The sequence below is a fragment of the Podarcis pityusensis genome (genome assembly GCF_964106645.2).
Source record: "Podarcis pityusensis genome assembly, chromosome: 3".
In the NCBI taxonomy this organism is placed as follows: domain Eukaryota; kingdom Metazoa; phylum Chordata; class Lepidosauria; order Squamata; family Lacertidae; genus Podarcis; species Podarcis pityusensis.
The window spans coordinates 89095166-89109649 of NC_138026.1; the positions used below are offsets into that span (position 1 = coordinate 89095166).

Sequence of the window (14484 nt, forward strand, 5' to 3'; positions counted from 1 at the left end):
TGATAATTCAGATCCCAGTCAACTTAGGAATTTAGCAAATCTAAAGCGGAACTTTCTGGAAAACCCACACCATTGCTTGTAGTAACTGCATACTGTGATCTGGCAAGTGCCTGCCCTTCTCACAAAGAGAGAGATGGGTGGGACTCTTCATTTCAGCTGTTTTGCTGGGCTTCAGTGGCATTTGGAAGCACTGGTTCGGGCTAGGGAAGCAATTTAGGTAGAATTGCATACAATAGTTCCCATAGGAAAATGTTCTGATGCCCTAGATTGATTTGACTTAGCATGTTCATTTTATATATGTTTAGTAAATTAAGCTAAAAACTTTGAAGCAGCTGAATTTGTTTCAAGTGGCATCTGTTTATTGTGAAATAATGGTAGACTGAACCTGGGTCCATGCGGCTCTCTTTCTTTTCCCCCAGTGCTGATCTGTGATTCATGGGAATTTATTGTTACTACCAAACTTACAAAACTGACAATTTTCTAGAGAAAAGTTTCTGCCCCACGTCACTGCTTGAAAGCAGTAAGAATTTCTTAAGAGGCCCCTACTTGTGGGTGCCTATTTAGAGGGATTGAATTTCATATCAAACTCATAGCCTGAAAGAACAGTTTATTTACTGTTTTGTAGCTACAGCCACCAGAGCTTTTGGTAACAGCCATCTCAAAGTTTTTCTGATTAATTATAAATACATAGTTGAGAAGGGGGGAGACTGCTGAACAACACACTATGGTAATGCTGCTTAAGAAAAGTCTCATTATTTTTTCTCTACAAAAGCTGCAATTTCAGGGTCTGTGGATATGGCTGTGTAAACCCTTACCTTCCATTCTTTTGTGCAATTTTTCATGCCTATCACATCCATTATTCCCTAGTCAGCTGCGACTGCTGCTTTAGGGGGTTGGGATGAGGGAATATATTGTAGTTGTCCAGGCAACCAGGCTGAAGCTCCTTGCCGCACTGGAAATTTCATTAACTGACATTGCCAGGTGGCAAGATTTTTGCCCTGTTCAGCAATGAACACATATAGTTACACGTGATTAGTTGGAGCTGGGTAGGGATTGGGATGTCACAGTGTTACTATGAATGAGATATGCTTTCCCATCCATGTTCTGCTGTATATAGTGAGTTTTACAGAACAGCATCCAACTTGTTCCATCAGTGCAATGATTTTTCCTTGCACAATGCAACACCACCACCCCAGGGGGGGGAAATGTACTCTGGTTTCCGTCACCCCTCTGAAGCATTTTTGCAGTGAGGAGAAAGGAGGAAGTTCTGTTGTGCAAGTGGAAATCCTTGTGCTGATGGAATACCTACATTCTTTTGGGAAGGTGTGTGCATGACTTCTGCCAGGTGCGAAAAGTGCACCACATATCTGCTTTAGTCTTTACAGACAGAAAAAAATACATGACATAAAACCCAGCTAGGTTACTGTGTTGAGCTTTTACAAAAAAGTAAGTTTCTTGGATACAACAGAAGTATTTACTTTTTTGATAAACCCTTTTGGACTTGAGGCCCAATTCTTTTCTTAACTTAAAGAGTAAGCCACCCTATTTTGTTCTCCATGGATTAATCTGGATATGTGACTCTTCATATTATGTAAAAGAAGAATTTGAAACTGGTAAAGTGAACTAAAGTGAATTAGTTTTAGGAGGGATCTTCCTCTTTTCAGTAAATGTTTTGTTACCTTGTTCTAATGAATGGATGTGTAGCTCCTTAAAATAATAATAATAAATAGTAATAGTCATAATAGGTTTTTTGTTTTCTTTCTGGTTCTTAATGGGGAGGAAAATATGATTTATCTCTCACTGGCAAGAAAAGGAATGACTACTCTATGCCTCCCACAGCATGCTTGACTTATGTTGTCTTTGCCATTTACACATATCACCTGTAGCCTAGTATTGGATTTTTATGTAAAAAATATTGAGCACAGGAGGGCCTATGTTCATACAGCTTTTCAGTAAATACTAGCTTTTGCTTCATATGATAATTTAGTAGCTGTAGTTTGCTTTCCACTATTACTGTTCTTACCCTTGGTTTGCCGTTAATTTTCTCTTGGTTTGCCCTTTGGGCATTGGCTTATTTGTAGTTTTTTTTATATATATTGGTTTCTATTCTGGTTTGGGCATCCCATTTCCTTACGGAGTTTTGTATTTTGAGAGACTGTGTGTGCCTGAATAAACGCTTGGTTTTTTTGTATCTTGTTGCATCTTGATATTCTCACTGTTTTGAGAGTGTGTGTGTGTGTGTGTGTGTGTGCGTGTGTGTTCTATAGCATCTTATATGGGATTTATATTCTTTGATTGTAATACGCCAATATATTGTCCTTGCATGTGTTATTTCTATATTTTGCTCCCAATTCATTCCATTTTGGTGGGCAGGGCAGGGGGAGTAGGTGTGATTGTAGTTTTTTTTAATGTTTATTCACCTGTGGGGTTTTTGAGCTTATTCACCCTATCTCTTTTGTTTCGGATGTCATTTATTTCTATCAACCATATGACTTCATGTGGAGTATGTTTTATTAGAACGTTTAGCATCATTGTTATAGTTTGGGTTATTTCTTGACTAGGTGAGAACTGTTGGCAAATAAATGAAGTATTCAGAAGACAAAATGAGGTAGTTATTTCAGTAAAATTATAATCTCATGCAGGGCAGTCTGGTAGTGGTGCTGCTTGCCAGCATTGTCAAATATGTGAAGCAGTTATCAATAATTTATCACTTAAGTTCGCTTCATATGACTGAACTACTGCTGTATTTCAGATGATAAGGACAGGAATCTTGAATTGTGCCAGCTTTGAAGTGCTTATGATGCGTACAGAAATAGAATTTTAAAACTGCCTTTGTGATAGACAATTGGATTATTTTAACAGTTGAGATTACAGTATATTGGTTAAGTTAGCTATCCATTTAAGATGGGGACAGGCTTCACATGTATAAGTCTTTTTTGGAGGGGGGCGTCATTGATCTTCCACTTCAGTGATTTTTTAATTTGAGATGCCATCTCACTGGGCCATGTCAAAGATAGCATGCTAGTATATTGAAGGTTAGGTGACCTAACATTTCTGGTTTGATGGTAGTTTTTGGAATTAATGTGACAAGCTTCCTTTTACTATACAGTTTTTTCCCTTATCTTGCACCTGTCTCCTCCTCAGGATATGCTATGGGTAGTTTCCAAAGATTTCTGGCTAGCCAAATGAATATTTGTTGCAGCCAGGACCCTATTCCTCCCCTGCAGTGCAATCCTTGTAACATTTGCTATGCTTAGATGCAGTTATAGCATAGGATTGGGTTCTTGCTCCCAACATGATGGATAATTCTCCCTATCCTCTTCAGATTTAAAGCTGCAGTAGTTGATAACATCCTTACAGTTGGGCTTGGCATTTGAGAACATTGGAAGCCAGCACAGCTATGGGTTTCAAGTTCGTACAGAGCTTGTCTGAGACCCAGGTTTGGGAGTCTTGCTAGAATAAAGTTATAAGCTTGAACAGCAATAAGTCTGGCAGGCTGCTCCCTGCCCAGCATGGGCCTAGTGGACGTGACCCTTGCCTCCCTGCCAGCTCCAGACATGGAACTTTTGGGGGGGGGGGCAGGGACTTGTTTTAATTGTAGGCAATGTACCTGCTGCCCATTTCCCAAATGGCTAGCTACATCTTACTTTCCAGCTTGGTCCCACAGAGGTAAATAGATATACTGTATACAAAGAGGAACTTACTATTTTCATTCCTCCTTCCACCCCTCCCACAGATTTCATTCCCGACATTGGCAAGTGAAATAATGGTGCACAGAATATGTGTCCATGTGGCTCCATTTCATTTTTTTCTGGTGATGATCCCTTCTTCAGAGATATACGCAAGTAAACCAGCTGTCAGCTTTTGCTTGATGGCGGTAATTCTCTCCAATAGGTGGCCAATTCACTATCAGTTTGGAAGCGAAAAAGAGCCATCCAAAAGTAGTAGTTTCTACATAGGTGTTAAATATGTAGAAGAATATACCTTTGCAGATACTTAAAAAACAAACAAACAAAAAGTCTTACTGGGACCTGTAAACTTCTTCCAGCATATCCAGGAAGAGGAAAGAAGGTTAGTCAAGAGGACATTTAGAATAGAATAGAAAAATTGTCTCCTAACAACTCTTAGTAAGTATTCAAGGGAAGGGACTTGAATCTATGGTTGAGGGTGGATGCATGCCATGAGGTTTAAACAACAACATTTCACCGCCACCACTACATTTCCACCCTGCACTATACAGGGATGTTTTAGTAGGAATGAAAGGGGAGGAGATAATCCCCCCTTCCTCAATCTCCAGTGCCTCCCCCCAACTCTTCTGGATTACAGCTATTAAATACTCTGATTTGCGGGTGGCAGCCCCCAAGTTAAGCTTTTAACACTATAGGATGATGACTAGTGGCTCTTAGGTCTTGTCCAGAGAGTCGGCTGCTATCAGATCACTTTTAGCACATCGGGAGAAGGACTTTCTTTCCCTCCTGAATAATACACATAGGATTTACCAGTTCTTTTTTTCAAGCTGTCTGAAGTCCTGAGCTGGAAAGCTCGTCTTTGGAACTGGCACTACACTGCCAGCAAAAGAGAAATGTTTACACTTGCAACCATTAGTCCTATAATACACTTCATAAATCCCCCCCCCCTGATTTCAATGGTATTTCAAAGTGAGTGTGCTCCAGAGTGCCCAAGTAAACCTGTGAGTTTAAAGGATAGATATACAATTTCTTTAAAGTCTTGAAGCCAGAGTACAATTTTTTTTTTTACTCCTGTTGCAAAAAACAGAAATATGTGCAATGCTTAAAGTTTATTGAAGAATATATTATGTAGAACTTAAATTGTTAGTATTAAAGTTAAAAGTAAGTATCTGTTTTAAGTATAATGCTAGAGATAATGCTGCAAGCTGCAGTAGCTGTAAGGTACCTAAGAGTTTTGCCACATGGAGTAATGGGAAAAAACCTCTTTGATCAATTAGGAATGCTTTAATTAATTAACATATATCTAACCTGTCCTTCATCAAAATCAGTGTTATGCAACTTAAAACCATAAATATATAAAGTTCTGTACTCAATTTAAGTGCTGAAAGCAGTTTTATCTTAGAGGCATTTGACCTTCAGGAATGTGCCTTCCAAAATAATAGCTACAGCAACATGTACATACTAAAAACATGGTATGTTTTTCTCTAGAAATATTGTCATATGCAAATCTATACAGATTCAAAACTTGAGATTTTCTGTTTAGTTCTTTGTTTGAACTATATGCTATAGGGAGCACTTAATTCATCAAAGCCGTTCATATTCATTTGTTAGTTAAATCCTGCTTTTCCATTTTTTAAAAAAGCAACCAGTTGAAAACATAATTAAGTTTTCAGATTAAAATACAGAGTTGGCCATAGGACCCCCAAAATGAGTTACGAATAAGACATCATGATTCAAATCCAGGATTGAAAACAGTATCAACGTTATGCAGCCACCTAAGAAGAACCATACTGAATTGGATCAAAGGCCCATCTAGTCCATTGCTCTGTTCTCACAGTGGTTAACCAGATGCCTGTGAGAAGCATATAAGCAGGATATGAACAACCGGTGCTCAGAAGCATCCTGCCATTGATCCTAGAGGGTTGTACATTTCCATCATGACTAGTATCCATTGATAGCCTTCTCCTATATTAATGTGTATACCTGTTGAGTCTATGTGATGTGGTAGACATTGCTACATCTGGTGGTAGCAAAATCTGTGGCTTAGCTATGTGCTATGCGAAGAAGTACTTATTTTGTCATCAGCAAAATTGTTTACCTTACTGTTCACCCTTAAGTCCAGATCATTTATGGACAAATTTAAAATGCTGGTCACAATACAGGCCTTGAAGGGACCCCGCTTCTTGTATCCCTCCATTGTTATTGCTGCCTTCTACTGCTTGCTCCTTAACCAGTTTCTAATCCTGAAGAGAACCTTTTCTCATATCCCAAGATCTTTAAACCTACTCAGGATTCTTTGGTGAAGTTCTAAGTATACAGTGTCTACTGGATCACCCCTATCCACATGCTCATTGGCATCTGGGGGTTGAGGAGCCCCCACTGATGTCATCTCTTGAAGTGATGAACAGGATTCTTTCACACTCCTTCAGATGTTGGTCCTGATATTTCCTCAACAAGCAAATCCCTTCCACATTTATGAGTAGATAGTTCTCTGGTGGGAGACTCCTTAGCCTCCTTGCTCCATGAAGAAGATTAATTTTTTGTCAAGTAAGTACCTGCAGCACTTACTTGACACAAAATTATGGACCCCCTAAAGCATTTGGGCCAACAATGAGGGGTAGTATCAGCAGTTGGGGCTATGCAGAAAGGCCCCTTTCTCCATGTAAGATAAAGGTGGCTCAAACAGAACTTGCCCCCTGGTTCTTGGGTCATCAAGCAATCTAGTCAAGCTTGGAATGGAGAAGCATGCAAGGATGTTTCTTTGCTTGCAGTGTTCTGATGGGGTTGCCAAAATGAAACCAGGGAAGCTCATTAGTATAACAGTTTTCAAACCAATAAGGTCATATGACAGATCTGTACTCTTAAAGCTTATTCTCTTTTATTTGGACATCCAGTAAGTTCTTGATGGTAAACATTGTACATTGAGCACATTTTTATACCCTCTGCAGATAATAACAGAATGATGAACCATAGTGTGCATTAAAAGTGAATGCCTACTTTATTATGACTCTATCGATCAATGGATATGGCCCAATTCAGACAAATCATTTTACAGTGGTGCCTCGCAAGACGAAATTAATCCGTTCCGCGAGTCTCTTCGTCTTGCGGTTTTTTCGTCTTGCGAAGCACGGCTATTAGCGGCTTAGCGGCTATTAGCGGCTTTAAGAAAAAGGAAACAAACTCGCAAGACATTTCGTCTTGCGAAGCAAGCCCATAGGGAAATTCGTCTTGCGGAACGACTCAAAAAACGAAAAACCCTTTCGTCTAGCGAGTTTTTCGTCTTGCGAGGCATTCGTCTTGCGGGGCACCACTGTACTATAAACTTAATATCTGGATAAATGTTAACCTGGGAAAGGTGCAGAGAGAAGAAATGGCATGGTGCATCTGAAACAGCACAACTGGACGCCTTCATCTGCCCCAGCTGCAACAAGATATGTCTCTCTCATATCAGTCTTTACAGCTACAACAGGCACTGTAACCTTTGAACAGTTTGGCTTCATCTCGAAAGGCACACTCCTCCATTGCCTCCCAAGACGGACGGATGCCAACCATATGCTTAAACACATTTTGGTTTAATGTGCTTTATAAATGCTGAGGAAGGCAAAGGCTTACTATTTGAAACACACTGTTTTCCTTGACAAATTTTCATAGACCTGAATTTATCATTTGTCTTTCAGTGCGAGGATGTCGTCCAGGAAAGATTGTGCAGATGACAGAGGCCGAAGTTCGGGGCTTGTGTATAAAATCACGAGAAATCTTTCTTAGCCAGCCCATACTTCTGGAGCTAGAGGCACCGCTGAAGATCTGTGGTATGTGGTGATTAATGTTGTATACTAAAGAAGCAAAGCTTTTAACCTGCAAAATAATATTTGCCGAATGTTGCTATGTATTCAAAATATGTAAACAGTAAAGAGAAGCAAAACCATTTAACATGAAAAGATAGCCTGCTTACCCTACTAAAATGTGGTAATTTGGTACTCTTTTACTACTTTGAGTGATTTATATCCTAAATACTCCTGCCAAGTCTTAAGCTAATTCAAAACCTGCTGTACAAAGAAATACTGTATTTAATATATAGTAAATACTAATCTTGGGTTTAATTTAGTTCCTATATTATTAAAGTAATTTAGGAGGCAAGACTTAAGTACTAAAACACTTCATATTTTCACAGTTATTTTTCAGCCTACTTGTGCATTCTTTTTTGGGTAAGACCCAAAAGGGGAGTGTCTTGCCTTTTGATGTGAAGGTCAAGAATGCTTGCTGAACAACTTTAGGCTTTGGGAGGAATGGCAACATGCCACTGCAGTTTCACTCTGAATGCCTTCGTTTGCCTGAATCAGCATTCAACAGGAAGAGTTCTGCCATCACTAGCTGAGCTATAGCTCTTTGAGAGGCTAGAAGATTTCAGAGGGACAGTACAGACTAGAAAAACAAATACAGTTGCATCTGGGCTTAGTTTAGTTTAAATAGTATTTTATTAGCAGGTTTAAAAGCATCTGAGTGTTTCTAAGTGCATTCAAATGATAGGTTAAAAACATCTGTTTTTAACCTATCATTTGAATGCACTTAGAAACACTCACAAACTGATTTGTAATTGAAGTATTTTTTGCTATTATTTGATATTTTTATCCTGCCCTTCCTCCCCAAAAGAGCTCATCAAAATAATAACACAATATAATTAAACATTACAATTAAACTGCTAAAACACTTTTTAAAGAATATGTACAATTCCTAGCTCCTAAACGCCTTTCAGACCAGTGGTATGTTTACTGTAGAGATAAGTCCTAGAAAAAGGCATTGCCATTTATTTTTAAGGCACCAGCATGCTGCTCCTATTTCATTTATTTTAGTTGCTTATGCTGTTCTGTGAAGTATAAATCTATTTTTGTATTTGATTTTTTTAATATGTAATGCTTTTTATGTTTAAGAGAACATTTTGTTCTTCTGTTAATTATTCTGTTTTTAATGTGTACTTTGTATTAGATCTTAATTTGTAATATTTTATTTTCTAATGTTTTGGTTGATGCTTTTAAGTTAGATTGTAGAGCACTTAGCAATTTAAAAAATTGGTATAAAAATGATTTTAAATAGTAATAAAGCCCTATTCTTTGCAAAATCTTGGTAATATTAAAGCCTGCAATATAGCAATAACTTTTTGTGTGCAGCATGATAAAAACAAGTAGTTAGTATGCAAAGATGTAGAAGCAATAACAGCTGTCCACATGGAGATTACAAGATAGTAGGAAGGCAGTACAATTTCCTGACTGTTAGTAGTGGTATAGGAATGTGTGAGAGGTACTATTATAAAAAGTGTCTACAACAAGCATATGAAAAATGTAGCATGCCTTGAGGCCAAGAAGGTATCCGTGATTTATTTAAATACTTCAGGTTGTATCCAACTAACTTCTACTTAAAATAGACCCATTGGAATTGATGGTCCTAAATTAGTCAAGTCCATTAATTTCAATGGGCCTACTCTGAGTAGGCTATCCTTGGATACAACCGTTAAACTTCTTAAAGAGTGCAACAGTATAAAAGCTTCCATTTTCAAGGTGAAAAGTAAACTAGGAGAATGTTTGCCACCACCCAAAAAATGTGGAAGCAAGCCTGTTAAATGGTACATCTTTAATAACTGTATCGCACTGATCCAATAGGATCTGAACTGGCTTCCTGTACATTGGGAATCCAACACTGGTTGGATTTCAGAGTGTTAATATCTTGCAAAGCCCTAAAAGCTTGGTGCGAGGGTATGTGAGAGAATGTTTCCCCCATTTTGTCCTAACTGATCATTCAAATCTACCTAGAAGTGTGTGTTGGTATCCATCCTCCCTGTCTCCCCTTTGGAAGCTGGTGGAAAGATGTTGGGGAGGGCCTTTTTCACTGCAGCACCCTAGTTATTGAACAGCTTCCCCTCAGAAGCTTGGGAGGTAATAGTGGCGGGGTCTTTTTGATGACCAGTTAAAACCTGACTGTTTGCATAGGTTTTTGGCTTGCAGTGGGATCCGCCTGGTGGTTTACTTCATTGTTGAAGGTGATTTTATGATATATTATATTGTATTAAAAGGTTTATGTAATGTATACTCTGCCCTAAGAACTTATAATAGAGGGTGGAAGAGAAATATTTTAATAAACTTAGGTTGTATCAAATGTTAGTCACATACAGTGGTACCTCGGGTTACAGACGCTTCAGGTTACAGACTCCGCTAACCCAGAAATAGTACCTCAGGTTAAGAACTTTGCTTCAGGATGAAAATAGAAATCGCACAGCAGCGGCGCGGTGGCAGCGGGAGGCCCCATTAGCTAAAGTGTTGCTTCAGGTTAAGAACAGTTTCAGGTTAAGAACGGACCTCCAGAACAAATTAAGTTCTTAACCCGAGGTACCACTGTACAGAGTAGGCCTATTGAAATTAATGGACATAACGAAGTGGAATTGAGGAGGAAACAACCCCCTTAGTATTTTACCGCCAAAGCAGAGTATCTGTTTTGGTTTTTACTACCAGCTGTGGATTTTCTTCTAATAATAATTTCTTCTAATAATTGTTTCTACATACTATATATAATAATTGTTTCTACAGACTAAATATATCTGCAATCTTAATTTTCATAGGTGACATCCACGGTCAATATACAGATTTGCTTCGATTGTTTGAGTATGGGGGATTTCCACCTGAAGCCAACTATCTATTTCTGGGGGATTATGTGGATAGAGGCAAACAATCCTTGGAAACCATCTGCTTATTACTTGCATATAAAATCAAATATCCAGAGAATTTTTTCCTCCTGAGGGGAAACCATGAGTGTGCTAGTATTAATCGCATCTATGGATTCTATGATGAATGTAAGTAGAGTCTTATATAAATGTTTCTAGTAGTTAACCTTTTCTTGGCATGCTTTGAAACTTGTAGAAAAATTCACCTAACAATATTGAATTAATACTATTTTATGTTTCTCTTTAAACTTGTGAAATAACCTCTGAATTACCTTTGCATTCAGCAGTTACTTAAATAAAAATGGCACTTTTTTTGAATGGTCAGACTACCGTATGTAATGTGATAAATTGCTGCTCTTCTAATTCCATCAGGTAAACGGCGGTTTAATATCAAGCTCTGGAAGACATTTACAGACTGTTTTAATTGCCTGCCTATTGCAGCCATTGTAGATGAGAAGATTTTCTGCTGCCATGGAGGTAACAGTTAAATTACTTGTTTCTCCAAAGTTTGGACAAAAGTCCAACCAATGAGTTTTCTTGTCCCTTACCTCTTAACTAATATCAAACAAAGTGAATTTGAAATGCATTATAATGCCAGCATCTAGAATATCATTAGTTTCCCAGAATCTAGCCAGAGAAATCTTGATGAATGAGCATATACAGCTTGCCAGCAGGGTATAGCAGTTTAATTAGTTTTTTATAGTCCTGAAGAAGGCAGAGGTTATAGATTTGAAGTGATGGGTATGTTGACCTCTGGGTCTTTTGACTGATTTTAGTGTTCAGTTTTAAATACTGGTCCTTTATCATTTGGCCTTCCCTCATTCTTCAGGCTCATTACAAAGATTGTGGTGATCTTAGATAGCATTTTCAAGGCAACAGAGCATACATCCATACCTCTTGGCTATCATTAAGGACATCAGCATAGGAAAATAGCCTACAGAGGAATTGATGAAGGATGTGAGAAGCCTCAAGGAAGCAAAACTTCCTGCTGGGCAGGAATTTTAAGTTACTTAATTCCATCTCAGGGATTTGCAACACCCACATGACCACATCACTAAGTGGTCCTGTCCTTCAAGAAGGAAGTGCATTTACTAGCCCAGCTCAACCGTATTAGAGCCCACTATGGGTAGTGCCTCTGGTCATCTTCCTGGGTCCTCAACCATTGGATAGAATGCAACAGCCATCTCTGAAAGAGAAACGGTATCCCTATTTCAGTCTGTTAACCGCAAAAATAGAACCATATCCTCAAGAGATCATGCTTCTATTCTGCTAGGTAGAAAGGTGCATCTCTTTGAGCCAATAATATATTGGTATGAACAATCAGGAAGCCAGCTGGCTCAAAGGGAAATGAACTTTGGAGAGTAAACCATAGCCCAATATTTCATTCAGAGTTTGAGCATTTGGTCTCTGGTCAGGCCTCCACATTTGACCCACATTTGATCCACCAGGCCATTTTCAGAAAGCCAAACCCACATGAGCATTGGGCAAGGGTGGGACTCCAAAGGAACAAATCAGGAACTTAAAGGTCCCAGTTGTTCTTTGGATCTAGTATGGCATGCATCCACTCACCCATCAGCTGTGATGGGCAGATTATCGTGCACCTTCAGCCCCCTCACCCATGGTTCACTTGCTTTGAAATCCCAAGAATCGGGGCTTTAAAGCGAATCTTTAAAGGGAATAGTGACATTAGGTGATAGACAGGTGGGTGGCCTTGCCCACCTATCAACTTTGGTCCACCAGGCATGGGGAAGGTAAAGAACTGGCCCTCTGGCCAGAAAAGATTCCCAGCCCTTTCTTCCTATTCCTTTTAAAGATGGGGTAAATTGCAATATTCTTGGAATAAATTGCTGAAGTGTTGAAGAAGCCAAATTCAGAAGAAATTATCAGGACTCCCATCCTAGAAATAATCACAATCTGGATAAATCGGAACACTCAGCCATTATTGAAGCGCTTCACAAATACTTGGTTTGCTTCCTAATACATTTGCAAAACACATGTGTCACATGGTTGTTTCTTTTTTTAATAGTTGTACTAGCTTAAAGTCTTAAAATAAATTAACCTTTTTAGTTTATGTGTTATAATGATACGGATAGACCGCTTGCAGGGATGTGCCTGACTATGTGCCCTCTGGATCCTTGCCCATTACAGCTGGTGAAATTGAGCCTGGGGGGAGGGTTATTTCCTGGTTGTGGGCGACAGCGTCATTATGTAAGGGAGTGGTGCCTGCCACTTTTGGGGGTGCAATCATTAGCGGGGGGAAAGCCAGCCTGGTCACTAATACTCTCCATTGGAGGAAAGTGTTTGAGAGGGTCATGCTAGAACAACTACAGATACTTTTGGATAAGACTGATTTATCTGGATCGATACTGGTCTAGATTCAGAAACAAATTAGTATTGGACATCATGATGACCTTTATGGCAACAGGAGCAGTGAAAGTGCAAGCCTTCTCCTGCTGCTGTATCTCTTAGTGGTCTTTGATATTATTAGTAATTATGTGTCCTTCGCCAGCAGGTCCCAGGGCAGGTTAAAATAGTTATATTATTAAAATAGTTATATATTCCTGCCCTGTGGAACTCCTTGCCAATAGAAGTTCAGCAGGAGTCACCCCTGCTTGCTTTCACATATCTTTTGAAAACACTGTTGTTCAGACAGGCATTCGTAACATGACTCTTGCTACCAGCCAGTTTTCATTGATATGTTGATGTTTTTGCTGTTATTGTAATGTTGCGTTTTTATGTTTGCACACTGCCTATGAAAGTGTAGTTTGTAAATATTTCAACAAACTTGGCTCAGATATTTTCTCCATCATAGCTTAAGCTGGAGAACCACCTGTCAGGACTGGTCGTTGTCCTCTTCAGATCACCACACAAACGTTTCTTGTTCTTTTATAACTTTTTATTGCGTATTAACAAAACAATCTTATAAACGGTTCTTAACTATTCTTCCTCAGAGTCACTTATTTCAGATACCTTCTGAGCTCTGCTTCTCCGTGACCAGCCACTCTCAAAATGGCAAAGGCGCCCTTCCCTTCGCTTTCCTGCTCTTTTTTCTAACCTCCTGGCTAGAGCTGGCTTGTATCTCCCCTCCTCCGAATCTGAGCTAGAACGTAACCCTTGCCTTTCCTGTGAACAGCTGGTCCCTCCCTGTTGTTCCTGTTGCTCTCTTCTATTAGATTCACTGCTCTCCTTCCCCCCTTGGGGAATGCTTTCTCCCTCTGAGAAACTGGAAACTTCTAACTCTTCCCTGACACCACCCCTTAAAAATAATTGGTTTAGTAAACTTTTACAGCTTGGTATAGAATAAAAATAATTTTGTAACCTATATTGACAGAGGGAAATATCCAAGTAGAAGTCATCATTGAGGGAGGTGTCTCAGTATGCCTGCTACTTGAATTCAATTCTTTTTAGTGAAATGCTTGTCTTGTCCTCAGATGTCAATTATTTTGCATTTCTTTAACAATGAAATTATTCCAAGTGAGGATCACTTAATTTAAAGTTAAAGTTTCTTCATTATGAAGAATAAGTGTTCCCTAGGCATCTTGTACACCTTGAGCAATTTTATAAAAAGAAACAAACCCCACAGTTGTGAAATAGAGAGCTCTTTATGCTTCCAATAAAGAATGGATGTTTTGTGCAGTTTATTCTTAAATGTTTAGAACACAATTGCATGCCCTCTGTTAGTAATTTTTTGTGATAAAATTAGTTTTATATCCATTTGCAAAATCTTAGAGATGGCCCTGTCTCAGTGTAACAGCTATTGAGCCATGAGGTGGGGTATGAGCATAAAAAAATCAAATGGATATGACTACCAATTGGATGGCATTACATTGGAAAATAAAGGAGTCTATTGTTGTCTAAATTCTTTTCATTGACATCTTCTATGAACAATGAAAATGAGTTTTCTCATTCATGTTGTCAGGACTGTCACCAGATCTGCAATCAATGGAACAGATTCGAAGAATTATGAGACCCACAGATGTTCCTGACACAGGTAAGGCCCACCTGCACAAATTGCTGCTCACTGTAAATTATTTTAAAATTGTATTGTGGCATATATCAGTAGTGTGTTCAAAGAGGTAGTGAAAC

The 14484-nt window shown here is 38.9% G+C and overlaps 1 protein-coding gene across 1 annotated transcript in view; it reads left to right on the top strand.

Annotated features, from left to right (window-relative positions):
- Positions 1-14484, top strand: part of PPP1CB (protein phosphatase 1 catalytic subunit beta) — a 34989-nt gene that overhangs the window by 14497 nt on the left and 6008 nt on the right. The window contains exons 2-5 of the mRNA XM_081000290.1: positions 7367-7498; positions 10297-10527; positions 10771-10875; positions 14318-14389. Of these exons, the coding sequence (XP_080856416.1) occupies positions 7367-7498; positions 10297-10527; positions 10771-10875; positions 14318-14389 (540 nt within the window). The remainder of the gene's footprint in view (positions 1-7366; positions 7499-10296; positions 10528-10770; positions 10876-14317; positions 14390-14484) is intronic.